Raw genomic sequence first — 15,182 nt, forward strand, 5'->3', positions numbered from 1 at the left:
ATGGGTTTAAGTTGAGCCAGGGGAGTTTTAGGTTAGATGTTAGGAAGAACTTCTTCACTGAAAGGGTTGTGAGGCACTGGAACAGGCTGCCCAGGGAAGTGGTGGAGTCACCATCCCTGGAAGTCTTCAAAAGACATTTAGATGTAGAGCTTAGGGATATGGTTTAGTGGAGGGCTGTTAGCGTTAGGTTGGAGGTTGGACTCGATGACCTTGAGGTCTCTTCCAACCTAGAAAATTCTGTGATTCTGTGATTCTGTGAAACATAGAGGGTGACACAGTCCCCTAGCGAGTGACCCAACTTGTGAATTACATGGTACTAGAGCAGTCACGTTCTTGCCCAGCCACCATCTTTTCCATCCATTGCATGGCTGTGCTAAGTGGGTTTTTTATTGGAAAATACACAGTCACAACACAACAGAAGGTGTTTCCTATTCAGTTACAAGTTTTCCTCAGTGGAAGCAGAGTTTCATAAAAAATGTACTTCATTTTGGAAGTCTGTTCAGCTGCTGCAGCATTCCTCTAACAAGATAAAAATGAACAATCTTCTTAAGACCATCAAGCCACGACTCTGACCTTAAAAAAAGCCAAGTTACTTTTGCATAGTTCTGCTAAAGAGTTGGGGAGATAGCTCTGCCTATGCAATGCTGTGAGGTGAGTGGTTCCACGTGCATGCATCTGACTCAGTTGTTAATGCATCTGTAAGCTTTTGTAAGACACGTCCACAAACGGGAAAGCCTGTGTTTTGGAATTATGAGCTGCCAAAGGAACAGAAAGCAGGTGGCATCAGTGACTGTGTTTTGAACATGATGTTTTAGGGTTGGGGAACCTGAATTCTCTGAGAGGAACAGGAGACTGAACTATTATCCCAGGTAAGGAGTGAGGTGAAGTCTGCTATTCAGCAGATAACCTGTGTCATTGCTTTGAGTAACTACCTCACAAACAACAAAGAGGAGGATGTAGCAGCAGGTTTCTGGAGAGAGCACTACTGAGTTCTTGTATCAGACCCGCTGGGTTGTCAGTATATGTTTGTGTGTCTTACTGCTCAGTTCCTATTACTCGACAGGGCAGCTAGCAGCATTTTAAAAATTAGGATTCTTTTTCTGTTACTGAAGAGAATAGTATTATCATGCAGAGCTGTCTTGCTCTTCAGCTATAATAATTTATCCTATGCCATCCTCTTTGACTGCAATAAAACTAAAAGGAGAACAAGATTTGTGAATGCTGCTGGTCAGGAAAAGTGGCAGAAAAGGAATTAAGTCTTCTGATTAAGGCTGAAGAAAAGAATGCCCTGATTAAAATAGACAGGAGGAGGCAGAAGAGACTGAAGGGACTTCAGTATGAGAATGAAAGAAAAAAGATCAAAGAAGGTCTAAACAGAGAAATCAATGAACTAGAGACAAAGGGATGACAGAAAGCCAGAAGAAGGAGGAGACTTGAAGAGCTAGAGCTGAGGGAAGGAGATGATAGGGAAGGGATATCAAGAAATGAAGAGTTAATAAAGAAACCAAGACAAAGATGGAGCCCAGAAATTACCCTCCAAAAAGGAGAGATGACAAATGCTCAGGAAATGGACAGAAGAGAGAACAGACAAAAATTAGCAGAGAAATCTGCATGTGATTTTTTTCTTGAAGTGGTAGACTTGGTGGAGAGAGAGAGAAAAATCATTAAAATATTATGGTAAGCATTTAACACCACCTCTGCTTAGGAAAAAAAGAGAGAAGTAGTATCAGTGTGTGCAAATATCATAGAATCAATGGTTCGGGTTGGAAGGGACCCTAAAGATCATCTAGTTCCAACCCCCCTGCCATGGGCAGGGATGCCACACACTAGGGGATCATCTAACCTGGTCTTGAACACCTCCAGGGATGGAACATCTACAACCTCTCTGGGCAACCTGTTCCAGTGCCTCACCACCCTCTGAGTGAAAAAAATAGAATATCCTAAGTTGGAAGGGACCAACAAGGTTCATCAAGTCCAATTCTTCCTCCTGTTTGGTGGCTGTAGCTGGGTGGTAGCATTTACTGATGTGTTGGCTGGGTGCTACTGGAGGCTTGCTCTCTGTATCAGAAACCAACACCCAAATTGCCAGGAAGGGGATGCAGCAAGATGATTCTTCCTTTTCTTATCTAAAGGTTCCTTTGCACTGTCTCAAATTAAAACTCTGAGGTAGAGAGAAGGACCCCAGCTCAAGAAGGGTGAGAATGTTGAGGCATTGATTTTGTGCAAGGAAAGCATCTTCACATTGGTTGGACTTGTTAAAAGTGCTGTAGAAGGCAATGAAGGAATGTTTTAAAAGCACAAAATGCACCTTAGAGTCCAGCTCATTCTCAGACTGTAAATTCTATTGGAGTGAGTTTTGGTGCTCAGTTGATTCCCCGGATCTCCTGAAAGACGTTTGATGAGATGGAAGAGAAGAAAAGGCCTTTTCTAAGAAGCAATTATTCCTTGCTCTAGACTGGTCCCAATGGCTTCTCTTTATATGTGTAGTATCACAGCATGCAGGCTCTCACTATAAATGTAATGGCCTTACAGAGCACAACTGACAAGTAAATGAAGAAAATAAAGGACCTAAAATTCCCTTCGGTTCTCACATGGGCAAGTTGCAAGAGAAGGAGGAGTTTAGAAACAATATGGTGAGACAGCATTCCTAAATTTAGTACTGTTTCCGAGTTAGAAATGAAAGGCAGGGGGAGAGAATGCAGTTATCTGTCCAGCTCTAAAAACATTCTTTTTCTGCTTGGTCTTCACCTTAGTATGTGAATGACTATTAATCACAAGCAAGTGAACACAGCATCTTGAAGACCTGTCAGACCCATATAAACAGACTGAAACAAACTGTTAATATTGCTGTCTAGGGAGAACTAAAAACAGACTGATTAATTGTATTGGCACCTTGCTGCCTTTGGGACACTGATAGAGCCTGCCTTATTTGGGAAAAGCAGATCACTCTGAGGTTTCTTTTATTAATACTATTTGCATTATCATCATCTTTAAATCTATACCTTGCTCTTGAACCCAGATCACAAAACGAAGATGGCAATGAAGTTGGAAACTCTTGGTGTTCTCTGGGAAGACAAAACTGTTTACAGTGCTTACAAGTCCCTTTTTCTGAAGAATTCCAGATGGCTATAAACCAGGTTAGCTCAGGATCCAGTTGGTTTAAATGTGGAAATGTTATTTATAATGCCTGGTGTGCACAGATAGGTACTTTGGGAACTTCATGAAACTTGGCATCTAGCAGGGAGCTTGGGGCTGAACCACAGTGTGAACTTCAAAGAAGCAAGTGACTAGAAAGAAAGGAAGAAAAAAGGAAGGAAGAAAAGAAAAGAAGTGGAAGAAATCCTAAAAGTAGCTAGAAGGCTTACAATAAAAGTGGTCTTCATCAGTTATAATGATTAGTTTTCACCTACTGCTCCACTGGATTCTAAACTCTTCATATTTACAAAAAATAAAGGTGGCTGAGAAGAAAAACAAGGCCCTCCACCGGTGCATATTGGCAGCATTTTACAGAGATTGGCCAGTTAAGACTGAGCCTGTTGGTGAGCACCCTGTTTTACAAGGGATGTTGTTATGCCTAGTTTGCTGTGGCTGTCACTTCAACGTTGCAACAGATGTAATTTGCCTCGAATGTCTTTGCTCGACAAGTTCTCTCTTGTTCTGGTTGCCTTGCTTATGTGGATGCTGTTCAGACTGAAGCATACAAGACCGAAACCTAGAGCCAACATAGAATTAATACAAGTGGAGCTGTGCAAATCCCACCTCAGCCTGCTGATTGAAGACTAATGACTGAATAGCACAAGGAACCAAGATTGAGTCATTAAAATTGATAGCTAGGAAAGGAAGCAAGAATCACTAAGTCCACTAAATGATTGATTAGGTTATTCCATGAAGCTGTGAAGAATGGTGCAAGTCTTACTCTGGTTTTGCTCTCTCCCTTTAGTCTCAAGGCATGAGACACACTAACAATGTGTTCCTATGCTGTAGTCTGTCTTCATCTGTTCTTGCCATGGTTGAAGGCTTTTCGGGTCAAAGTAGTGCCAGAGTGTTTTTTGGGGAAACATTCAAGGTATTTCCATGTCTACTGTAGTGTAGGGTAACTTAGGTTAACCTTGGAGCTCTGTTGGGGCTCTCTGCTCTCTCAGTTACTGACCTAAACTTGCAGTTTAAGTGTTGCTAGCCCAGGTATTACAGACAGATAGCAGTGGCATGAGGTAAGATACTCTGCAACAGATTCCCCTGTACATAAGTGCTCATCCCAGTGCCCTTTCTCTGTAAGCAGACACTCTGTACGGTGATGAGAAACTTCCCATAGACGTTACTTGTTGGCTCCTGTCATCTCCAGAACAGCAATGTGTTGGTCCTGCCTAGCAGGACTCCAGTGCTGGATGCATTTCTTAGTGTGTTAAAAAAAGACTAAATTAGAGCTTTCTGTTGCAGGAGGAAGTTAAAGGTACGCTTTTAGTGCTGCAGACGTGTGGTCCTGGCTGAGCCTGCTGGTCTGTCAGAACGAAGCAGAACAAGCCCAAATTCAGTTATGCTGAACAATAGAGTCCTGTCACTTCCTACAGTGTGGCCTTAGACATATCACTTCTGACACAGGGGTAGATTACTTTCAAAATATTTGTGTGGCAATTGGGGAACCTGTCTAAACACATCACAGGATTCCCGATTGATCTTATGCAATCACTATACCACCAAATACCTCACATATGTGAAGCTGGGGCTATGGCAGGTCATCTTTCAGGCCAAGGACAACAGAAGGTCATTAAGTCATATTCAGACTGCCAAAGGAGTGTTTTTCTACGTTTTCTGTGCAATGGGTAGGCCATTTGAAGAGTGGAAAATCCCAAAGCAAGAGAACAAAGACACAGCTTGTGAAAGCAGTAGACTGTGCAAAGAAAGTTAGAGCAGGAGAGGAAAAGAATGATGTGATTTAATAGCACAGGGTTCTTGAGTTAAGAGAGACCAACAACAACAACAAAAAAAAAAGAAAATGTTTTGCACAGGTAATTGGAAAGGAGGGAAAGAATTGCATTTAAAGAGGATATCTGAGAAGATCTGGTCTTAAGACCAAACAACACCTAGAAGTGAAGAAAGGTGAGAAAACAAATGCAGAAAAGTATGCATGTGCCACTTGTTGTTTTATATTGATACTGCATCGATGTGGTCTTTGCACTAGCTAACATCAAGCATGTCCTGTTTGTGGAGCTCTTAAAAACACAGCACCTCTTTGCTTCAGTTCTTGTATTTTTGAAGAAGTGACTGCATTTTCAGGCTTCTTCCAAGTTAACATCATAAAAAGCACTTGGCTAAAACTATAGAGGGCTCCTGAACCCTCTTTGAGCTTTCATTTCAACTAGAGGTAACAGCTGAAGCAACGAGTGTGCCAGAGCAGCCATGGGTGGAGGCAGTACTCTACAGTGTGTTTAAGCCAAGGGTAGCTTAGAGCACACAAGCCAGTGCTCTACCATGGGAAGCATACAGATGAGGAGCATGCCAGGGCATATGTGATAGGTTTTCCAGTGGGTCTTCAGGTTCGTGTTAGCATTTTTTGGCCTAGGGTCACATCTGCACCTCCTTGTCAAATAGATCAGTAGTATTAGACATCTGTCAAAATGGTAGTTTTCAGTCTTTTTTTGAGGCTGGGTTACTTTTAAAAACAGTACACCGATTTAAAAAGTTCCTATTAATTGTAGACGTCACATAAAATATTACCTATGAATGCTACTATTAAATATTACCATTTTCATTCCCATGTTTTTATATTAGAACTTGCAGCAGCAAACTGCAAGGATTCAGAAGTATACCTGACAAGAACAGAGAACATTTTCTTCATCTTCATTTTATTTCAAGTTAATTGAGGGATCTAAGCTATTTTGATTTCAAGATGAAACTGTGTGCCTCTAATTTTATGCATACTGCTTTTAGTGTCAGTGCTACTTGATTCCTGAGTTTGATTTGTAGTAATTCTTGCCTTTCACAATGTTACATAAACTTACAGAAGTAATTTCAGAATAGAGAGAGATTTAGTGCCCTGTATTTTAGTTGGAAGTTTATATCCTGGTTCAGGATTGCTGATGAATGATGAGAGTAACTGTTTTAGGGATGCTCATTGGGCATTTCGTAATGGCATGAAACAGTACTTTACCTGGACATGCTTGATAATAAATCTAGCACTTAGTGTGGGCTGAAGTTATTCAGGGAAGGGCTGCTCCCACAACATAACCAGAAAAGTGTTCATACCTCACAAAAGTGAAATGGTTCACAAATGCTTTTTTACCAAATGCCTAGAATTAGGGGGAAAAAATCATTCATCTGGTGTAAACACTTCAAGAATTAAATAAGCGGTGCCTTTTTAAAATTTTATTAATGTATTATTACCTTTTGACTTCTGAATCACCAGGTTTCCCAGGGCTCCACTTCCCTGAGTAAGTTTTTGATTTGACTGGAATGTTGGAGTTCTCTCCCACCTTTCAGGAGCTTGGTATATCAAAAGCCTGAATCAAAGTATATGAATTAGAAACACTGGAAAAGAATCCTACCTTCTTCCCCTCATCTGTTTTGCTCTTCTCTAACTGAAATTAATGTCAAGTGAATTGGAAGAGAAAACCTAGCAAGAGATGTTGTTACCCTGCCACATATATTCAGGATTACTGGCAAGTCACTTACATCCCTCTCTACTTCTTAAAAATCAAATAGTAACTCTGAAAAAACTGAGATGCTGTCAACGAGATCAGAGCGTGTGCTGCTCCTCCTGTGCGCTACACACACAACCACAGCTGTTGGCAGTGCACGCTGCAGGGATTTGAGAGGTTCTGTTACCTCTCGTTCAGGGGTAAAAAAAAATGTGTTCAGTCTAGCGGGAACAGTGGAAAGCAGCATGTGCTTGCCTGTCAGTTGGTGCAGTAGCTTAAAAGTAAGTTGTTGGTGGTGTAAGTTGCAGTGCCAGGATATGAACTGTGCTGGCTGAGGAAATGGACTTGGTATCTGTGGTGCTGTGCCAGCTATGGGTGTGGCAGCTTCCTGCAAAGGGGTGGAGAGGACATCTGACTATGGCTGTGTGCTAGACCAGTGCATCTGCATCTCCCGTGAGTCAGAGCTCAGTCATACAATTCTCAACCTGGTCAAACAAGACACTCCTGGCTGGCACATGAAATTGTGGTGCCAGCTTCCCCTTCCCTCCCCGCCCCCGTCACCATTTTTAACAGGCTTTGTGGTACAAGAGACTTGATTGTGCCCACCTGCCAGCTAACTTGATTTCTTTTGATTGTGGTGCAAAAAGAAGAGTTCGCTTTGCTTATCACATTTGTACTTTGGTTATAGTGTCAGGCTCGGGCAGATTAATTGGTTGTAGCCTTAGCAGAGCTGTCAGGGTATTTAACCCATCGGAGAAAAATTACCCAAGCTGATGATAAACAGGTTTTAAATGCAGAGCAATTACTTAGTGCTAACAAAGCACCATGACTACACACTTTGTCCAAATGCAAAAAGCAAAGTCTTATCAGTGATTCTGTTTGCAGGAGGACACTAAAAGATAACCTTTGTTTGTGCAAATACTTACCTGATAAGATCTTCTGAAAGGGAACGGATGAAATTTCTGGCTCTATCTTGCCTGAAGGTTGTGCTTTAGACTACAATGTATATCAAACAAGAAAAAATAATCACAAACTGAGAATGTTGAATTCTCTGTTTTAGTCGGACCCAGAGTCTCAGATGGTGGGTTTCTTTCCTGCTCGCGTAGATTGCTGTCTTTCTAGCACACTCCAATAAAGCAATTTAGAGACCTTTAGCCATTAGGACTTTGGATTTCATTGTTTATGGGAGTTGGCAAAGCTAAAGGGCTGGTTAGCATTGAACTTAGTTTGTTCACTGCAGACTTAAATCTGACTGGTAGCCAGGGTTTACAGCACAGCAGTTGTGTGACTCACAACTGTTCTGTTCTGCATCAATGATGAAACTGGGCTGGGAGTTTCCAGACCTTGTGAAAGCTTAGGAGGTGCTTTTAGTGGGACGTGTGCTCGATACCATTTGCCTCTCAGGGGTCACAGGTCACATTCTGAAGCATCACAAGTTTGAGTTTTTATTGTGATGAGTCCTAACATCTTGCATTTGACCTCTGCCTAGCTCACTCCAGTTTTTTTTCTGTGCTTTAAGATTTGACTGAAAGGATACTGTTTATTGAATGCTTCTAACTGACCAACTTAAAAAAAATCCAGTTCCTTATAGAGCATCAATCAAAAGATTTACAAAACTGACATCTTTTATTTTGCTTTTAAATGACTTATCAGAGGTTTCCCATTTGGTGTTTGTAAAGGACCTTTATATCAAGAGGAAAACTTAGAGCACCAAATGCAAGCACATGTTTTAGTCTTTTTGGATAAAGGCCTTAAATTAGCACTAGCATGTTCAAAGCTCCTTCTCATGCAAAAAGTAAGGATATATTTTCTAGTGAATTGTTTATAAGTGTAGTTATCCCAGCTTGCTCTGCAGTCTATGTTATTTTTTTTAGATAAAAAAGTGTTTTTAAGTTGATTTGATTGCCGTGTAGTACTTTGTCCAGATGCTAATGCAGTAGCACAGTGGTTGTGAGAACCCTGTCTTACCTGCTGTGCTCTGTCTTTGGTTTCCTATGGCCGGTTTCAATCGCTATTAGCAGAGGGTGGAGATGGCAAAGACTTCAAGTTCCTACCAGCTACATAAGAAAAGGTGTCTTGAATCAAGAAGCAAGAGACATTGAATTATTCCTGTGTACCCCTACTGAAAAATATTTTATATACACCATCACTGCAGGAGTTTCAGAGAACCTGTATGAACAGGCAAGGCAGTAGAAACCAGGTGGTGTTCATTTTCTTGTTCACTGGACTGCTTAGTCTGCATGGATTTCCTGCCCCAACTGATTTACTTCTGGTTTATAATGTGCTTTTTTTTTTTTTTAATATATATGCATTTGAGCCTGATATGCTGCTGCCTTTTGTGTTCTTGCTCCCCACCCACTAGAGGCTGATAACACTGGTGATAAGCAGATCCATTTTGGGAAGGTGGCTTCACGAGTTCTGCACAGGGACTAGTCCAGTTGCTTCATGACAAATTTTGCAAGCGCTGTTATTGATGCAAGTTCTAGCTGCTCAGCTGTTTTTCTGTGGCCCACCGCAACCAAAAAATTGTAATTTTTGAGTCAATAAAAGGACTGCAAATCTGAAGCCCCTTACTTACTAAGGGTCTTTTCATGCCTCAGTTTCCATAGCAATGAAATAGGTGCTCCTCTCACTGGAGTGCCATCCGTCTGTGTGTGTCTGTGCCTTACATAAGCCTGGGCAGGCGGTGCCGACTTCTTTTCCTGGAAATAGATTTAGAAGGGAGGAGGAATATTGGATGCTGGGTCTGCAGAACTGCTACTGCAAGCTAACATCTTTCAGGGCCAGAGAGGAGGATACAGGGAGAGCAAGACTGTCAGCAGGGACTGTGCTGGCTGAGACCTCCGTGACAAAGGTGGTTGCCTGGTCCTGGGTTTGCTCTTCATCGGTGCACTTTTTAGGAGTTAGAACTGGCGGCAGATAAAATGCAGTCCTTGAAGGCAGGGGAACGTGATATTAGTCATTGATATTAGTCATTTACAGTTTCTGCCTTATAGGCTATTCAGGCTACAGACTTTCTGTAGCCTGAAAAAGGAAATCTTTCATTAGCTAATTATTTTCCTTAATGGTGCTGCAAGGGCGTCAGCAAATAATAGAGTTCCTGGCAAAGCTACCATGCTGTTTAGTGCCTGCCTGTGTGATCAGGGGAGAATGATGGGGAAATTTTAATGAGATAAATTCTATCAGAGCTGAAAAATGCTAATAGCTTCAAAATGCTGTTCAAAGTTGACTCCTTAGCAATCAATTTTAATAATTTTCTATGTGCAAATGAGGAAGCTCAATGTCACATGTTGTCTGATACCTGGGTTTTGACTGTTTTCTAGCTGTCTTTGACATTGTGCCAAATGTATTGTGAAGGCGTGATGCAGCAGAGCTAATGCAACACAATCACCTCTAATGGAGCAATGGCATAGCGTACGGAACTGAAGGGGGAAAATGCAGTATCCCAGTGAGACTGCAGCTGAGAATTGGGTGGGTAGGGCAGATGTGCTTGGTGAGTCAGAAGGAGCAAGGGCATAGTATTGCTCCAGAAGAGTGCCATGAAATTGGCAGCGCCCAGTTGTCAGTGCCTTGCTTGCACGACTCTTCCTCTGATAAAGCTTAGGTTTTTTCAAAAGTACAAAAAGGAGGATGGGGCTTTGCACCACTCACCTTAACAGCAGTGAAAAGTCCCTCCGAGACAACTTTGAAAGCATCAGCTTAAAATAGTTAAGAAAACTGCTAAGAGCAGAATGAACCTGGTTGCTTCCATTATTTGCTAGATGCAGTGTTTTGTCAAACATTGCAGTTGATATTATTGGCCCTGCTGTTTTAGTACCTGTCCAGTAGTCTGTCTATTCATTCAGTTCTACCTTTACAAACTGATGTTCGTCAAAGCTTTGTTCATATGTTTAGTGAGATCATGAATTTTGTTTGTTTTACCTTGAAACTGCATGATGGTAATATAGGAACTGAATTCACAGTTTCTCCTTTAAGCAACATGGATTGTAAAATAGTTGCTCATCTTTACATACTGTTTTTTTTTTTTGTTTGTTTGTTTGTTTGTTTTTCCCTAGGACTGATGTGATTCTCTTCTCTGTAGGATACCAGAGCATGGTGCTAAGTTTGTTCTATGCAGGTGGAGAAAAAAAAAAAAAAAAACAAAAAAAAAAAACTGTTTGGCTGGTTGTGTCTCTGTGTGTTTACACAAAGACAGACATTTTAGTTAGATGCACTTTCTCTCTTCCCAGTATCTTTATGGCAGATGCATAGGTTTTCATAAACTTTTCTTGCTAATATACATTTAACTTTACAAAGTCCATTTTTCTCTATAATTTTACTTTAACCCTGTTGTTCATTGTACTGCAAATCATCCTAAGGACATCTCTTCTTTATTCGAGTTTCCATAATTTAGCTTTACAGCACAGGTATGTCAGAAGATAATCAATGGTGTTGCCTGAAACTGTGTTTTACGTAAGGAAAATACATATTTGTCACACAGAGCATTATGAAATCTATACCAATACAGATTTTCTGTATACAAAATGGAATTGATATCAGTAAACTAGATGTTGAACTAAAATCTGCATGTACATGTTTCCCAATGTATTTATTTCAGTTTAAAAAAAAAAAGAAAACCACAAAACAAAACAGAGATTGCACTTGATGCTGAGTTACAGCTTTTTAAGAGGCCAGGAATCTTTGGCTAAAACCCATCAGAAATACTTATAATGTGTACCTTGAATTACTTGTTATTACTGGGTTAATTCTTTAAAAGAAACACCTTCTGTGCTCTGGACGACCTTTTGACAACTGGAAATGTGGTGGTACGTGCTTACCTACAGTCGCCCCTGCATGACATTCATTTTCATTGTGGAAATTGTGGAGTTATTGTGTCCTTGAGGAATGTTGAATAGTTGCTGATGGTTCGAGGAATGTAATTCCAGTTTCTGACAAGCTCCTTCTCTAATATTGTTCTGCAGTCTTTTGGGGAAGAGAGGAAATCTTTGAGTTTCCCAGTCAAAAAGCCATCCTTTGGAAGCATGTCAGTGCATCCACTCTTCTCTTTTTCAGGATCTTTCCCAGAGAGTATCTTCTCCAGCAAATCCATCTTTATTCTCTGGCAGACCTCCAGCAGGTAAGTTTCTTCAACTAATTCTACTTTTCTCTTACTAAATATCTTCAATGCTGACTGTACATTCTTCCTTCTAGCTAACCAAAACATAAGTAGCCTTACTTCCAAGCCATCTCAGGTTTATGGTTTGGTATAAAAATGGGTTAATGGTGCCATCACTTAGTGTTGAAAGAGTAAAAACCTAGAGCTGCAATGTTGAAATGGGGCTGGAAAGAGCTTGTGAAAGAAAACTGTGGGCTGCAAACAGAACATTGCTGGGAGAAATGTTTATCTGAGCAGTGAAGGCTTGTCTAAGGCTCGACCTTAGACAAGTAGTGACAAGTAGTATTTACTTTTTTGCTTGAAAGAATTGTTCTTCAGGAATTTGGGTTTGTACAGTCCCTGGTGCAACATGCTTATTAACTAAGTCTGTTAGGCATACAAAAATTAAAAAAAAAAAAAAAAAAGAAAAAGAAAAAGCTCAACAAGTATGCTACACAAAGTTACACCACACAATGCTGGTGTGACAGACATGGCCATGGAAGAGAGAATGTGCCAGCAAAAATGTCTCTTTGTGTTGGTGTTGATTGAGCTAAGTGAACACCTTGCAATGTATCTGCCTGAACAGCGGTTTTATCGCATACGAGATTAAACAAGAAGAATTTGGCAAAAAGAGCTGAAAAGAAAGGAAAGAGAATTCAGGGTGAACGTGCTGCAGTACTTAGATGCACAGTGAAGGAAGCAAGGAGGTAAGATGTGCTAGCTGACCTAGGCACCATCTGTGTTCACACTCTCAAGCTATTGTCAATAAGTAAAACACTTAATTTTAAGCTTCTTCCACTGATGTTTTCCTTGTCCAACCATGTCTTTTCTGTAGGGTAGCAGGCAGCATAGTCAGGTCAGGATGTTCACTTGACACCTTAAGCTGAGGTAGTTCAGATTTCTCTCAGAGCTGGAAGCTACAGAACCATAGGAAAAAAATGGCTTTTGTTGGCTAGTGAAGTGACAGAACGGAAATGATTCCATATATAAAATAAAAATCTGAGGTCTAAAACACTTTCCACATCTTTTCAGCATGTTCTGCTATCTCATCTCTAATAATCAAGCCATGAAATAGCAAGCTACTTAACTCCAGAGCTGCAGTCTCCCTGGTGGGCCTGTCTATTAGCCTCCAGTGCTTTGTAAGCTGCATAATCAGTTCCTAACATTGGTAGTAGATGTTTTAGAAGCAATCAGCAGCTTATCAAGCACCCTGTGGGAGGGAAGAAGGGAGGGTAGAAGTCACAATTCATCCATTGATTTAGCAGTTCCATTTAGCATGTTTCTTTGTGTTTGTGTGTTTGCAAGACACCTTCTCTTCCCCCGAGGGCCCCAGCCCCAAATTTATCATATTTAGAGGCAGTATAATTTGATTACCATTTCTGCTGGGGTTGGTTAAATTGGATTTACCTTTTAATCTAGCCATATCCTTGTTGTCAGCCTAGGGAGGGTTTTCCACATTTCAGAGGCTCCAAGTTTGAAATTGGATTGCCTGTTTTTGTCAAAGTGTAACCAGATTGGAAGGGGGTGGAGGGCCCTGGTAGGATAATGTATCCCACAGCCAAAGAAACACTAGCACCCTTAAAAGGCACGGCGATCTCCCCAGTTTTCCCTGTACCACTGCTTTTTCCTGATTGCTCATCATTTTCCACTGGCCTGCAGTTTGGGTGTTTTTTAATCCTAAAAGTTTCTCCTCTTTTTGATTCTTCTACTGCCTATTTCTTCATATCCATGGGCTGCTTTTGCACTGTATCCTGCTGTCATGTATATTGTGTGTGTTTAGGGAATTAACTAAAAGGTTTATTAAAGATTAATGGAAAGATAAGACATGGTGAGTGAATTAGAAAAGCAGAGAGGGGTAATCTTGCAGATATAAGCAACCTTTACCCTGGTTAGTCACAGCTCAATTCTGATTTGTTTCCAAGCCAAGTACTCTTTAAAGATCCTAGAAAATGAGGAATCATTTTCTACCAAGCAACTGGATTTTAGAAATGTTCTGTAAATGTCTCTTCTCAGGTGGAAAAAAAATAAAATGCCTGTTAGCCACAAGATGAAGCAGCATACAATACTATTTTAAAAAGAAATGCAATTTAAACCTTTCCAAGTTCAACAAATCTCCATGCCTAGACCTAATGGGTGTGGCTGAATAGACATTTGAGGTATCTGATGATCTTAGGGATGGTTGTCACTTGGATCAATTTGGAGAGGGCTCTGTTGGAGAAGACCTACATTGAGGTTCAAAGGAAAGGGGGAAAAAATTATACAAAATGTCATTAGTTGTGGAAACTTGCTAAACTTTCAGTGAGAAGGTACTTTTCCTTATAGTGCTCACGTGAGTAATGTGTCCTGCATCACCATTGAGCCTTTCATTAAAATGCTGTTGCTCCTCTGTTAGCTAGTTTATCCAGAGTTATTCCAGGCAACTAAAGCTTTAAGAAGGACAACCTCTACTTGTTAGGAAGCAAGTATTCACTTTTGCAATTACTGTTTTAAGCATACGTTGTACACTGGAAAAAATAATTCCTCTTATTCATGTGCTGTATAGTTCCTGATGATACAGTCAAAGTCAAGGGTAGCATCACCATGAACTTAGTGGAGGTGTGAACTTGTTCTCTGCTGCTATTACTCATGTCCACTGTTTTTGTGGACATGTGGACACAGGTCATGCAAGTTGGAGTTCAAAATAGCTATTAATTTTCTGTGACTGTGGAACTGCTTTATAAAAACTAATAGCTTTTACGCCGGTAAACATTGGTTTGTATAGAAGCTGACTTAGACAAGAATCTTGCATTTCGTAGGAAAAATGATTCTTGCTACTTAACTAGATTCTAGATTAACAGGAGCTTTATGAGTAACAGACTTGAAGTAGCTATTGTGACAAGCTTGACATTCAGGTGCTTAATCCACACAGAACAATTAATATCTTGCCTGGATTTTATGTTAAATAGCAGTATATACAAGTGTGCAAAGATTAATTCAGTGGTGTTCTTTTCTGTAGAAACACTCTTAATTATGGAAATTATTTCATCCTGATTGCACTACCTTGAAAACATATGGTAAAATAAAAAGGAGCAATGTAACAGCAAAAATAACTGGATGTCAAGGATGGAAATGTTGAGTGAGATAGGAGATTTAAAAAGATGACAGTCTGAAGATTTGTTTACATGTGAACACTCAGGAAAAAATGTTTGTAGAGACAAACTGTGGGAATTTTAAATTATCAGTTGAACTATATTTAACTGCTGTAAACACTGTTATTCAAAACACTGTTCAAAATATAAGTGGCTTTTCTCTGGTTTACATCCATTTACTTTGGAAGCAACGTGAGCTAAATTGTATTAAAGCCATTTTCATTGTTAATTTTTATATCCATACAGGGGTGTAATGAAATGGATTTAATTTATCCATTTTTACAT

General features: G+C 40.3%; 1 protein-coding gene across 3 annotated transcripts in view; it reads left to right on the forward strand.

Moving 5' to 3' along the window:
- Positions 1–15,182, forward strand: part of PLEKHM3 (pleckstrin homology domain containing M3) — a 101,562-nt gene that overhangs the window by 51,816 nt on the left and 34,564 nt on the right. For all 3 annotated transcript variants that reach the window (XM_032190604.1, XM_032190605.1, XM_032190603.1), the window contains one exon: positions 11,688–11,751. In XM_032190604.1, the coding sequence (XP_032046495.1) occupies positions 11,688–11,751 (64 nt within the window). The remainder of the gene's footprint in view (positions 1–11,687; positions 11,752–15,182) is intronic.

This window comes from Aythya fuligula, chromosome 6, assembly GCF_009819795.1.
Source record: "Aythya fuligula isolate bAytFul2 chromosome 6, bAytFul2.pri, whole genome shotgun sequence".
NCBI lineage: Eukaryota > Metazoa > Chordata > Aves > Anseriformes > Anatidae > Aythya > Aythya fuligula.